Below are 15,627 nucleotides of genomic sequence, written 5' to 3'. Positions count from 1 at the left end.
AGTATTTCAGTTGTGCAGTTAGTAACATAAATCCCATGTTACACAAATTTACAAAAATAAGCCGACCAAAAGAATAAAGACCAAAGAAGAAAGAGGAACCACTGTTTGGGCTACTTATATACTGCTAAAATAGATCAAGTCAGTTGAATCTGGGGGTCCTTAGACTTGCAAATTACTTGTTAGAAGAAGTTGGTTCAGTAGTTCCTTTTTCATAGCTACATGCCGATGGCTTAAAGGTTTTTGTGATTATTTGAGTTCGTAAAGATGAGGTTAGTTTACAGGATAATTTCGAACGGTTTGCCCTATCGTTTAATTTAACGTTGATGTCAGTTTCTGTTCCAGAGTTACAGGGTATTTTTCGAAAATGTGCATTTTTAAAGAACCTCTGTAACTTTTTTGTTGTAGAAATTTTAGCATATAATAATAATTTTTTATACCAACATTTTATTAGGGATTAACCGAAAAATTGATTTTCCAGAGCTTTCCAAAAATATAGCCTTGATTTTTGAACTTTGAGCAAGTAGGCTTTGGATAGTGCCACAGTAATACAGAATACAAATACCTGGACAAATTTTGATTTTGATTGTTTTGTTGTCCGTTGCGTTTTTACACTTTTTTGGTATTGTGTGCCATGTATGTTCAACTAACGTTAGTCCTTATTAGTCTTGTTGGTAATTTCATCTTTACGCTGTAAAATTATTTTTCCCGGCTTCTAGAGTCGTTATTTCTTGTAATTCTTAGGGAGCTCATCATTACCGTTAATGAAGTTGTGTCGCAATGTTCCGAAAATGTCTTCAATGTCCAATTTATTTGACCGCCAATCAAAAATACCAATACGCAGTTGTTTCCGGTATTTTGGTCTCAGCGTTCAACGTGTACGTGTTCAAACCGCTCTAGCGAAATATCAGGTTTGCTATATAATAATATATAATAACTAATAAACTGTTGGTTTTAAAAATATTGTATTAAAACCATTAAATTCTTATTTTCGTTCCATTTCCTTAATGTCCTCGTGAAACCTGCTCTTCGATAACTTCGGGAAAATAGTTGAAACTCATATTACAACCTAGACGATGAGAGTTCCCAAGAAACTAATCAATTACTTCCTTAAATTAAACCCAGGCGCTTTTGTCGACATTGGTCATTGTGTTTTGAAAAGCCTTGTTGTTCTAGGAGTACGCACAGCACTTTAAAGTCACCACGAAGCGCCCACTGATGCTCTTTCTTCAAAAGAAATCTTAAATTTTCATATATTTCTTTTAAATCTACGCGTTTTAAACTGCTCTTACTTGAGTCAATAAACAGATGCCATTTTTCTTTTATATATGGCACATTTCCTAATTTTGAAACTAAGTTAGGGATATTGTTGAAATAGACTAGCGGTCCTTCCAATGTCTTCTTTCCTTATTTATACGTTCTCGAACACTAGAAAAACGCAAAAACGAACAACCAAACTGCGCAGGTTACAAAACTGCATTGGAGCTTCTGCGCCTACCCTGCTGCATTGTATTGAAATTGAATGTTATCCGGTGTCGCCAAGTCACATTGACATCACTAAAAATGACGTGATAGAGCAAAAATATGACGTTTTTTGGAAAGAGAGCCGCCAAAAAAATACAAATAAGCAAACAGCTTTCGAACATCAAGACCTGCGTTATTGGGTTATCTTAAAACCGTTTGATTTTTTTTATTCCGCTGTATTCGCCATGGCAATTTAAAAGTAACAATTTAAATGCACGTTTGTTGCAATTTCGAGATAAGGCTTGTCGAAACGGATAAAAAAATTTCTAGCGGCAGATTCGGACCTCGCAACAGCAATTTAAGATGACGATAAGTTTTTTCAGTATAAATAACAGCCAGGTTGAGGGTGGCTTGTCATTAGTGATGGCGCGATTCTTTTGTTTCGTACCGTTTGTTTCTATACTCTGGTCCGGCGTAGCCGGTCAGCTCAGGCTGCCTGGCATCGCAACGCCATCCAGCTACGACGTCGAGCTAGAACTAGGGGCAGATGTCTTTACGGGCAACGACACGGGTTTCACCGGAAACGTGGGTATCGTATTCAAGGTCAACGCGTCCACCGACGAGATCAAGATCAATTCCCTGGTCACGGTTAATTCAGCTTCGCTGACCGATGCGAACTCGAACCAGGTGACGATTTCCAGCTTCGATGATGTCGATTCGAATACGCAAATGTTGACGATCGCTCTGAAAGACACTTTATCGCCAGGCATCGATTATACGCTAAACATGAGGTAATTTTTCATTGTCGATTGTTTTTTCTCAGGTCAGCATCTTTACCAGCAACTCGAAGAGAACTACGATTTCCCTTATCGAATAATACAGATAAGGAAACGGACATGGTTACATGTTTAATTTAATCTCCCAACTTAACAAGCTGGACGATAACAAAAATCGATATTTTTGATGTCATCGTTATTAACTAGCAAAAAAGCAGAATGCTTGAAAGTAATTGATAATTATAATTACAATCGATAATGACCGAAATAATATACATGGACTAGGTTCTTTTTAAAATTAAATTTCAGCCTCTTGTCTGATGTAATATTGGGTATATTGCTACAGATTGATGCAGTGAATATTGAAAAACATTTAAATGTCCTCTGATAGCCCTCAGAAATAAAAGTTTGGTATTCCCAAGTCTAAAAGAAATGACGGTATGTCTTCATTCAAAAGTTCTCTCTGAAATCGAGATTATTCCAGTTCCTTCCAGATGGCTTTGGTTGATCGAACGATCGAGAAAGCCTTAAAAATCGTTCTACACTGGAAGATTTGCTCAAATTCGCGGTTAAAATAAAAAAATCATAGATACTGCATACTGCATATTAACAGTAAGTTGCGAAATCGGCCATGTTATAGTTAAAAACAATTGCTAGCGTGACAGATTTTGTTAGTTACGGGTGATACTGTTAATATATTTGTTGCTCTAGAGGATGAACTTTTTATATATTTAAATTAACGTCCGATTTTCACTTCTTTTTACAGTTTACAAGTTAAGTTGTTTTGTACCTCTCTTGATCCTCCCCTAAAGTATTTATCTTATAAGTATTTTTTTGAAGAAGCAAAAAAATTAGAATATTAAAGATTCTATAATCAACATGGAATTTTAAGAATTATAAAATTGAGTGCTTCTAAACTTTTAAATAGAGCTCCATTAGTTTTGACATACAGAGAATTTTTGGATATTATAAATAAATCTACAAAAGGTAGTTTACTTCCTTTAGTCACAGAGACTGAAGCTAAAACTAAGAAAATAACAAATCATGAAGTGTTCCTTTTTAGTGGCAGTTCTTAAATTGCTACTTCAATATTCGAAATAAAATTACGAAGGCTTTTACTTCATGAAAATCCATTTAACAAAATAAATAAGAACTAAAAGTTCAGATTTTCATGAAATTATATATTTTCACATGACAATTGTTTCGACAACACGTCTTTATCAAATGTCATGTTTACAAACTACCTGCTACTATATATGCCGAAAAATAACAATAAAACCTTAATATTGTTGTGAGAATTTAAGTTCAATAAAGGAGAGGTATTTAAATCTAATTGATCGTTAAGCAATACATCTGAATGTCTCATTTTGTTAATCTCCATGGCTTCCAATAAATTTAATTTTCTACTTCTACTACTGTTTAAGTGTGTAGCATAATTAAAATGTAGACTATTGTTTTTAAACGCTCTTTTATGTTCGTTAGTGCGTTTCTTGAAGGATCTACCTGTTTGTCCAATATAAAGTTTAGGACAAGATCTGCAACCTGTAGACACGTGATTTTTGGGATTTTGGACATTTCGTTTTATTGTTTTTTAAAAATTTTCCTATTGTGTTGCTAGTTCTGAAAGCTATTTTTAAACCAGATTTTGACAAATATTTTGAAACTTTTTCACTAGGTTAGCCTATGTATGTAATTGTTTTAAATTGTTCGTGTTCTGTATTAAGTTACGGATAAATAGAGCTTACTGTTGTCTGGATTTGTTTTTTATTTATGATTTTAGTTTGTTTAGTGCAATTTGTTAAATGATATTAAGTTCTTTGGTGTAATTTTCTGTTGAGAGGGGCGTATTAAGAAGTCTGTGTATAAGAAAGTGAGAAAAAAAACAGCTCAAATCACGCTTATACACAGACTTCTTAATACGCCACTTTCAACAGAAAATTACAACAAAGAACTTAATATCATTAAACAAATTGCACTGAACAACGTCTACAATCCGTCCATTATCGATAATATTATAAATAAAAGACAAATCCAGACTCTATTTATCCGAAACCTAATACAGAACACGAACAATTTAAAACAATTACATACATAGGAGAATGTGGTTTAAAAATAGCTTTCAGAACTAACAACACATTAGGGAAATTTTCAAAGACAATAAAATGAAATGTCCAAAATCTCAAAATTCAGGTGTCGTTTACAAACAATACAATCTAATTATGCTATACACTTAAACACAGAAAAACACATTTTTGACGACAATTTTGATATTTTACATACAGCCACAAAAAGTAGAAAATTAGATTTATTGGAAGCCATGGAGATTAACAAAATGAGACATTCAAGTGTATTGCTTAACGATCAATTAGATTTAAATACGTGTCCTTTATTGAACTTAAATTGTCACAACAACATTTGGGGTTTAATTGTCATTTTTCGGTATATATATAGCAGCAGGTGGTTTGTAAATATTACATTTGATAAAGACAGTGTTGTCTAAACAATTGTCATGTGAGAATATACAATTCCTATGCATTTGCAACGATAGTTCTAAGATAATTGATTTTTTTATTCAGTAAAAAAGTGAAATCCTAGTTAAAAAAAATGAAAAAAAAAACTTTACTTATACTTCTTGAGTACATCGGGTTCATGAGGAACTGGTCCAATAGCAGAAATTGAGATACACAATTTGTTTCTTATTTTTTCTGTTGAATAATCTCTGTGCTTCCTAGGCTCTCGCCATACCATAGGAACACCGAAGATTAAACACGCGTTCCTACCTTTTTGTCCGTTTTTTAAGGCTTCAACGCAAACGGAGCAAACAGTATCAGGAGCCCAGGGCTTGTCTTGACTGAAGAAGTTAGAGTTTGCCTCTGCTTTATTATTATAATTATTTGGATTGTTCACACAACGTCTTCTTTCCATGTTTATACTTATACGCAACTCTGTTTGTTGCTTCGCAGGGAAATCTAATATTATCCAGTGTGGCCAATTCATATTTAATTTCATAAAAATCAATTCATTTAAAAATCAGACCTAACATGGAACAAACATATTCATGTTATAGGTATGTATATTATTCAAATAACAATTTTAAGATATAGAGCGCTATAAAAAAATGACGTCATAGCGCAAAAATATGACGTTTTTTCGAAAAAGGACCCCCAAAAATATACAAACAAGCAAACAGCTTTTAAACATCATAATAGCTGTAGATAATTTTAATCTTACATTGCTGGATACGTTTTTTTAAGTGCCTTTTATATTTACCTTACAAGATCGACATTAAAATATGATAAGCTAGAGGACCTGAAGATAAGCTAAGCATATCAGGATCAACATTCAGAAATAATTTTGTTCTCAAATTGGCCTGATTGTAGAAAACCCAAAGCCTGGCTTTGACAGTTCCGACTATAGTCACACTGCGCGGAGATTTTTTGATAATACCGAAATAGTAGCAAAAATTACTTTTTTGTTACCAATTGCAATTTTAGCTGAAGTGGTATAGGAAGCCCGGAATAAAGATATTAAACAATTTAGAGAACATTTTTCTTAAAAAAACCTTCTAGGAAAGAGAATTTGGCAGACACAATTCATCAGATCATTTGGTTTCAAGTTGCAAAAGAAAAAATATGAAATAATTTCTTCCAAAAACTTTAAGTTTTGTTAGATTCTGCAAAGCTTGCTATAATATAAAATTTTAATTACTTTTTAATATTATTGTCTCTATATCTTGGTTGTTTGCAGTGATATTTTTTTATATTTGTTGTGTAAATTATCTGAGTTCTACTATTATTATATACATTCTATTTTCTACCACTTTACTTTATTATTAAAAACCAACCAAGCGTTTTTATGTAAAAATATTTACCACTTACCGGTGACCCAGCTTCAACGGCACTATCAACATCGACAACAACGACGAGAGCCTCTTCAGGGCGGATTACCTGGACGATTCCGGATCTCTATCGCATTTGGTGGCCACCCAGTTCGAGGCGAACTTTGCCCGAGGGGTATTCCCTTGCTTCGATGAGAACAAGTACAAGGCCGCGTTCCAGATGACCTTCACTTACCCGAGCGGACTGAATATTCGTTCGAACAGCCCCCAGCAATCGACCGGCGAAGCTTCCACTGCCGGGTTCTCCAAAACCACCTTCTCCCGTACTCCCGTCATGTCCACCTTCCCCGTAGCGTTCGCCATTGGCGACTTCACATGCACCGAAGGCATTATAAACGTCAACGTCAGCAGCGAGGTGTGTTCGCTGCGTGGCTTGGAGGAGTACAGGACCACCGCGTTGGAAGTGCTGCCCGAAGTGGTGGCCGCCCTCGAAATTCTCACGGGAATACCGTACGACAGTTTCCTCCCTAAACTCTCCCTCGTGGCGATGCCGGCTTTGGGGTTCAACGGGGAGGAGAATTGGGGCATGATGACCTACAGGGACAGCGTGGTACTTTCCGGCGACGAAACCTCCGATTCGGACCTCCAGTTCTCCTTGATGATTATATTCCACGAGACGAGTCACTCTTGGTTCGGCGACCTCGTCACTCCATCCGACTGGGACTATTTGTATCTCAAGGAAGGGTTCGCTGTTTATTTCCAACATTTTGTGGTGCCCAGTGCGGTAAATAAACAAACACAACAATCAGGGCTCTCCGTTACCCTTGGTCGGAATTCCAGGTAGGGCGGAGCGCCGATTTTCAGCTGGACAGGCAGTTTTACACCGAGCAAATGCAGTGGGGTTTGCTGTCGGATTCGTCTTCTGGCGCCGTGTCGATGAACAGCCACGTGGATACCCAAGAGGACATCAACAACAAACCATTGGACGAAGTCAACTACGCCAAGGCTGCGACGGTTCTCCGGATGTTTCAAATCGTCATCGGCGAAGATAACTTCTTCACGGGTGTGAAGAACTACTTGAACGACCAGTAAGTTGATTGTGCCATGGTCGGGTTAGTATACCATGACCAGAAATTTTGTGTTTTTGCATCCGATCCCGTGTCACTCTGAAACCGCGGCCCCTTCCGTAACCATTCCAGGACCGTATTAGGAATTTATTTACCTATACACTAACAAGCGGGATATAAGAATGGTTGAAACATGTACAAGGTGGTCTAAATTCGAGGGGCCTCTATGGCTTTAAGCATTTGCAGCAGTGTTAGCCCAAAAGTAATATGCATATTACCTACTCGATTTTCTAGACAAGTCAAAAACTGAAAAACGCATCGTGATATGTCAAAGCGTTTTTGAGCTACAGGGTGATTCTCAAAAATGTGCGATTTAAAGGCTCTCTATAACTTTTTTTAATTGTAAGAATAGAGCTTTGGGAAAAAAAAAATTTTAAGTTTTTTTTACCCGTTTTAAATGGGATACTCTCAATTTTTCTAAAAAATCCGTTTTCTGATAAAATTTTTATTAAACGGCTTGAAATATATTTGCAATTTTTGATATTTATCATAGTAGGCGCTATACGTCCTAGGCCGCGGTTTTGTAAAGAATCCGTATTCTTGTAGATGAGGTTTTAACTTCAAAAATATTTTTGAACTAGGTTGCCATCTTTCCGGATATTTTATCATGTCATACTTTTCAAAGTTTTCAATCATTTTTAAAGCTTGACGAACAACACCTCTTTTGACACTTGGGCTTGTGTATTATGGTAATTGTTTTTATCTGATCACAGCTACCTAGATAGATACCGCAAAAGGTCAGAGTTGAGCATAGGCTACTACGGTAATTATTAAAACTTGCAAATATGTTTTTAACTAATTAATAAAAATAGGTGTATGGCACATCGTTTGACAGGAAATTTTATAAGAATACTTACTTAAAAAAAATAACTTAGTGTTATATCTCATGAACTAAAAAAACTTTAAGACAAAATCGGTGAAACAGGTAGATTTGCCCTTAAACAATATTCAACAAATATTTTAATTAAAAATCTCTATCTTTACAAATAAAAAAGTTATTGAGGGTTTTTAGAAATGCAGATTTTTAAGAATCACCCTGTAGCTCAGAAACGCTTTGACATATCGTGATGCGCTTTTTAGTTTTCGACGTCTCACGAAAATAGAGTATTTGGAATTTTTCTAATTTGGGCTTAATGATACGATCCAATACAATACCAGCATTTAGCGATAGTTTTGGCAATGGGTTATTCTCAAACCAGTCTTCAAATATCAAATATAAGACATCTTCCACCCAATGATTTTTGGACCCAGCATGGAGGCGGCACATCTAGTACACACTTGTTACTATTATCACACCATCCTTTTTTTACTGTGTCGTGAGTGTCGAACCAAGTTTCGTCTAAATTCTCTCTATTTTTAATTTGTTTACAGTTCTTCTGCGTGTTGCTTTTTAAAAAACTAGCGAAGTACCATCATCTTCTCTTACTTTTTGTTGTGCTATCGAAACGCGAATATGATCTTAAAAAAGACTGTTGTTGTTTACAAATCCAAAAAACTATACAAGACACCAAAATACAAGAAGAAAAATGTTGTTAATCGACAGGCACACAAGACAAAAGTGATTATTTTCAAACTTACTTTGAAATATCTAGTGAAAACGGAGGACGATACATATCACCCGATGTTAAAATAAACGCTTCTACTAAAATACCCAGCAGCATCAATGCTTAATCAAATTTAAAACGATTTATTTAAGTTTAAAACAAGAATTTCGTCATTCCATCACTTCACTATAATCTTCCAATAGCAATCCCACACTTGATACTGATGTAATTCCTTACATTCAAGAAATATAAAGTCAAAACCAGATTTAGCACTTGTCTCAAAAATTCTCAACATCTTCAATTCGTCAAAGACAAAATTCCAGGAATTTACAGCATTCCATGCATATGCGGCAGAGAATACATTGGATAGACTGGACGAAAAATATCAACTGGGATCAAAGAACATACCAAACTAACTAACCAAAACTAAACTTGCATGTAATCAATTCTTCTACCAATAAACAATCTGAGAGTCTATAGAAATCTATAAGCAACCTAACGATCTTAACCATCTTTACCTGTCACCAATTTGGGAATCAGTCATCCGAGAGGGTGTTTACGCTTCTCACTTAGCTTCGCCCCCCTCAGACAATATAAAAGCAGGTACAGAGTAAAATGCGAGCCAGTTTCAGTCTAGCTCTGAAGAAGCCAACAGGATGATTGGCGAAACGTTAGCTAGATCGAGTCAGGAGAAATCCAGAAGTTTTATAAAAAATATTACAGTAGTCTGTGGTAGTTTCTTTAAAAAATTTAAAAATTTCGAGTTTCTGCAAATATTAGTTCCGTTCTATCTCAGAATAAACATCTGTTGGGATGGATTTTACCGCGGTCTGCGGTTAAGTTACTTTAAAATACTTAAAACGTCAAAGCAATAAATGCACAATACTTAGCACCTAAGAATGGTTCAATTTTGTAAATTGCTATAATAAGCTTTCATTTGAACTAAACTATAAGTGCAACCAAGATTTACCCCACGATCCGCTCAGTGTAGGTGCCATCGCCGCTCCGTCTGACCTCTGGGACGCCTTGTCCCCGTTTTTCCCCGACGTTCTAGACGTATCGTTCACCACCGCGATCAAAAATTGGACCGACCTCCCGGGACATCCCTTGGTGACCGTTACTGCCAACGGTAACGACGTGGTTCTCAGCCAAGCAAGTCAATTACCTCGAAGCCATTTCTTTTTATCTTTCTTTTATCTCTTTAGAGGAGGTTCCTAAATCCCGAAGCCGACGACGACTCCCAATGGTACGTCCCACTCAGTTACACTCTCTCGTCCGACAGCGACAGGTTCGCCGATACTTCACCGAGGGCATGGTTGGTCCCGGGACAAGACCTCACTCTTCAAGGCGCTTTGAACGGGAACGAGTGGATCGTGCTCAATAACCAAGCTATTGGCTTCTTCAGGGTCAACTACGATCAACTCCTTTGGGGGAAGATCCAATCCGCTCTAGCCAACGACATAAACCAAATAGACGTGCTGAACAGGGCTCAAATTGCTTACGACTTGTTGAGCTTCGCAGACTCGGGACTCATGAACTACACGCAGGCGCTGAGTATAGCAAAGTTCCTTAAAAACGAAACCGAATACTTGGTGTGGTACCCGGTCATCGCGTCTCTAAATAGGGTGGTGAATCGGATAGGAGCAGAATCCAGTACCGGTGTCAAGTTGTCAACGTATTACAGGCAGATATTGAACACGGGATACCAAGCTCTGGCTTTCAACGAGAGCAGTGATCACATGTACGCGTTGAAGCAGAGTCTGATACTGAACAAGATGTGTTGGCTGGGTGAGGAGTCGTGCGTTAACAAGACCAAGGAGCTCTACGCCGCTTTCAAGAGCGGCACCAGGTGAGTCCGGCAACCCAGGTCTCTCGGCGTTGCATTGGAATACTCCGCAGCGTTCCCAAGAACCTGAGAAGCACGGTGTACTGTACGGCCCTCAAATTCAGCGACGATCCGGCGTCGGACTACGAGTTTCTGTTTTCCCATTTCCAGTCGGCGACGCTACCCAACGAACGGGACTTGGTGATCAACAATATCGGCTGCCTAACCGACCCCACGTCTTTGAAAAGGTAACCTTTTTTGGGCGAGGTTAACGGGGACAGTTTTTCGGATGTTCCTTTTGTAGGTTCTTGAACGAAACACTCGATCCTCGGAGTGGTATCCTCGTTCAGGATTTCGACGCGGCTTGGGTCTCCGTTTATGCGACGGAGAAGGTCGGCACCGACACCGCCATGGAGTTTTTGGCTAACAATTATGACCGGATCTCGGCATAGTAAGCAAACGTCAGCCCGATTGGGGAGCAAAATGACTAATATATGGTCATCATTTTGGGAAACCACTTTTCCAATGATATTATCTCCGACATTTTCCTGGATCCCGTCCACGAAGCAGTAGTCCAATCCTCCCTGTTGATAAACAAGGGTTTTTTTATTCAAAATTAATAGAGTTCTACCCCTTATTTGGGAAGTTAATGGAATGATTTTTAAAAGTGTTGATAGTGTATTAGATGTGCGACTCATTCAAATCCTTCAACTGATTTGATGATATTGTATTGAGAAAAAAGGGGCACGCAGCACAATAATCATTAGTCGGTCATTATCTGATTCCGTAAATGCTGCTTTAGATATAACTGAAAAGCAATTGCCAATTTTGAACAAAGATAACACCCAAACGTTGAAAATACCCTCTAACTCAAATTTAGCAGCTATTGAGTCTCACTATAGATGTGCATACGAGGTGTCTTCAAAAAGTAAGGTGACTTTTCAGTTTTATCAAAGAGTATTTATTAATTTATCAAAATTACGGTATAATACACTTGAACGAACGTTTTTCCTAATCCTCCAAGCACTTTTGGTAAGCACTTTCTGTTATAGCCGCCTTGAGTTCATCCAGCTATTTTTTCTTTACATCCTCAATCATTCCAAACCTCCTTCTTGAGTTTGGATGATGGTGGTTTTCTTTTTGGCGAAAAAGTAACGATGAGTGAGCATTATCGTGAATCCATGAATTGTTTTCCCATAATTCAGCACGTTTTCTTCGTATTTCCTCTCATCAAGGCAAGGGAAAGTAAGAACTCTTGATGTACTACGCCACGATGATCAAATAAATCAGTAAGCAACGTGATGTGCTTTTTTCGGTCTTGGCGACTCTGAGTTATTCCATTGGTGCGACTGGGCTTTGGTTTTGACGTCATAACCATACACCAATGATCCGTCACCGGTTATGATCTTTTTGAGCATAATCAGGATCATCATTAACGTCGATTAACAGCTCTTTTTACTCAAAATTAAGCAGTTTAGTATCAAATTGTGCAGCTACACATTTCATGCCCAAAACTTAGGAAAAATTGCATGGTAAGAGCCAACAGAAATGCCGACGTCTTCAGCCACTTCTCTAAAAGTGATTCAACGCCATTGGTTTCACGCTTTTATCAGTTATTGACGTACTGGGACGTCTTGAAACATCTTGTGCCATTTATAAACTTTTTTTATTTTTTACACAAAATTATATGCAAATTCTTTGTTCCACTTTTTTTGACAGCAGAAAATCGCCGAGGGCACAAAACAAGTCTAACGCTTCTGTCTCCAAAAAAAAAACTAAACCTGCAAACTGACTTCAACTGTGAACATATGTTAGGGGCGAGGGGCGTGTATACCAACATAACAAAAAAAAATGTCTAGAATCGAATGTACAACAGATACATTACTTATTGAACATATCAACTCTCCAAAGCTTTATCGAATCTGATATTGTTAATAAGAAGACTTGGATTTTAACCTCTGACACCCCGAAAATGAATTTATTTTGCACCACTCATTTTTAAATTACAAGAGAGAGCAATAGGGTTATGTGTATTGCTTATTATCTGCTTGCTTCTTGTTAATTTATTAGTAGTTAATATTTTAATATTTTTGTAGTCGTCTGTGTGTTTGGCTTACTACTACAAAAATAGTCAATAAATTTACTCTATATTATTCTTCGAAATTTGCGTATATACGGCTGTCGAATTAATATCGGATAATAATATTATTTTCTTTCGCAGCTTGCCGGGTGAAGTATCCTCGTTGCTATTCGGTATAGCGGACAGGTTTTGGAGCCAGGATCAACTGGACAGGGTAAGTTGCAGAATGCCAGCTCGGCCGTAGCCGCGATACTCTGGTTTCAGCTTCAAGCGTTCGCGAACTCCAGCAGCCTATCGGCCGACGACAGGGACGCCGCCAATTCAGCACTGAGTTCGGCAATGAACAACGTGGCGTCGCTGGCGTCGCTCAGCGCGAATCTGGACTCCTTTCTGGACGTCGAATTCTCCTCTGCTAGATAATGTTGCACTTATAACCTGTAAATAAGTGTCAAAGAATAAACGTTGCTTACTGATATTAAGGGACATTAGCGACATACCTAGTTGCCTACCCGCCGGCGCCGCCTTACCTGGAGGACTACCCCGGACGATTACCGAAGCGGGGGAGATAAAGCGGAACGCGCGCGGAGGGGATAAATGCATTTAAAGTGGTTTGATATCAATTTACAAAAGGGATCTACATCTGTTCGCTTATTGTTCGGGATAATTGATGGTGCGAAGGGAGGGGGCGTGTTGATAAACGATTTTGTTTTGCCGGATTTAAGGGGGCTTATGTTGAATCGGTCCCGTTGCGAATGTCCTTTTAAGGCCCGGGGGTAATTAATTTCGACCGTTTTGAAAGAGGTCGCTTTTAAGAGACGCAAATTCGTATGGGGAAACAGTCGTTCTTTCATTCCATGCCGCGAGCAGTCGTCCTGCTTCGAGATTCCAGGAAAATGGGGGCCCGTTCGGATTGAAAGCACGGAAAACCAAAAAGTATTGTGACGTCACCTAGCCCACTAGAATCTAGTTTTGTTTGGGAGCATAATATATATATATATATATATATATATATATATATATATATATATATATATATATATATATATATATATATATATATATATATATATATATATATATATATATATATATATATATATATATATATATATATATTCTCACGTATTGATTCACGGATGGAAAAATGTGATGACACTATATTCCGGGATATCATCCGTTCGCTCGTTGAACTCCGACTGGAATACTGCATCCGACTGGAATCCTGCAAATCCTGCATCCGACTGGAATCCTGCAGACGTTTCGCCAAAATCTCACTTGGCATCTTCAATGCTCGCGCTCCGAAAACACTGTGTTCGAAGTGTTTTCGGAGCGCGAGCATTGAAGATGCCAAGATGCCAAGTGAGATTTTGGCGAAACGTCTGCAGGATTCCAGTCGGATGCAGGATTTGCAGGATTCCAGTCGGATGCAGTATTCCAGTCGGAGTTCAACGAGCGAACGGATGATATCCCGGAATATAGTGTCATCATATATATATATATATATATATATATATATATATATATATATATATATATATATATATATATATATATATATATATATATATATATATATATATATATATATATATATATATATATATATATATATATATATATATATATATATATATATATATATATATATATATATATATATATATATATTTATATATAACTTTTGGGCTGGTTTGGGCGGAATTAAGATTAATTGTGAACACATATTTAACATATTAAAGAACGTATTTAAAAGGATAAATAACTGGACTGAGGTGGCTTTTACTTGATGAAAATTCATTTAACACAAATTAAATTAGAACAAAAAATGTTCAGATTTTCACACGTATGGGGAAACAGTCGTTCTTTCATTCCATGCCGCGAGCAGTCGTCCTGCTTCGAGATTCCAGGAAAATGGGGGCCCGTTCGGATTTAAAGCACGGAAAACCAAAAAGTATTGTGACGTCACCTGGCCCACTAGAATCTAGTTTTGTTTGGGAGCATTTATATATATATATATATATATATATATATATATATATATATATATATATATATATATATATATATATATATATATATATATATATATATATATATATATATATATATATATATATATATATATATATATATATATATATATATATATATATATATATATATATATATATATATATATATATATATATATATATATATATATATATATATATATATATATATATAGCTTTTGGGCTGGTTTGGGCGGAGTTAAGATTAATTGTGAACACATATTTAACATATTAAAGAACGTATTTAAAAAAAAAATGTTCAGATTTTCACAGTTTTTAATGCTTTATGACAGCTGTTTCGGCAACACTGTGGCTTTTTCAAATACAAAATGTCTTCCGAGAGTGACTTTTATTTTTATACGCCCTTTTATGTTTGTTAATGCGTTTGTTAAATATTCTACCTGTTTGTCGGATACAAAATTTGGGACAAGATCCACATTTCGATTTGTAGACTCGAATTGTTGAGTTTTTCGTAATTTAGTTTTAGTGTTTGTTGGAAAAAGTGCTACGGTATTTTAAATAGATTTTTCGAAATCTATTTGCTATTTGCTAGGTTGTCCTATGCATTTTATTGTTTTATAAATTTTGTTTTCAGTGTTTAATGTGGGATAGATAGATTTCAGAGTTATTTGAAACTGCTTTTTAGTTATAACCTTATCTATCAAAGAGGGGTCGTAACCACTGTTTAAAGCTATTTGTTTTATAGTATTTAATTCCTTTTCAAAATGTTCATGCGGAAAGGGGTATATTAAATAGTCTTAAATTAAATTAAATAGATGATAAAAGCAAAAAAGGTAGACATTTTGTGGGTATAAGGGTGATTTGAGTTATTATTGTAAATGGAAAAATCTAACTTGTTCTGTAGTTTAATTATAGTTGAGTCCAGAAAGTTTAGAAAGTTATCTTGTTCCGTCTCTATGGTAAA

The 15,627-nt window shown here is 36.4% G+C and overlaps 1 protein-coding gene across 1 annotated transcript; it reads left to right on the top strand.

The window, feature by feature from the left end:
• Positions 1–1,884: 1,884 nt before the first annotated feature.
• Positions 1,885–13,111, top strand: LOC132702416 (aminopeptidase N-like). The gene is made up of 9 exons (XM_060671008.1): positions 1,885–2,252; positions 6,127–6,859; positions 6,916–7,163; positions 9,733–9,898; positions 9,952–10,595; positions 10,646–10,819; positions 10,876–11,022; positions 12,793–12,865; positions 12,916–13,111. Exons 1-9 carry the CDS (start codon positions 1,885–1,887, stop codon positions 13,069–13,071), a joined length of 2,709 nt encoding a protein of 902 aa, XP_060526991.1. The 3' UTR covers positions 13,072–13,111.
• Positions 13,112–15,627: the final 2,516 nt, after the last annotated feature.

The sequence above is a fragment of the Cylas formicarius genome, unplaced genomic scaffold, assembly GCF_029955315.1.
Source record: "Cylas formicarius isolate icCylForm1 unplaced genomic scaffold, icCylForm1.1 PGA_scaffold_5__7_contigs__length_24384050, whole genome shotgun sequence".
In the NCBI taxonomy this organism is placed as follows: domain Eukaryota; kingdom Metazoa; phylum Arthropoda; class Insecta; order Coleoptera; family Brentidae; genus Cylas; species Cylas formicarius.
The sequence above is the reverse complement of the archived record's forward strand: the minus strand, read 5'-3'. Positions and strand labels throughout refer to the sequence as shown.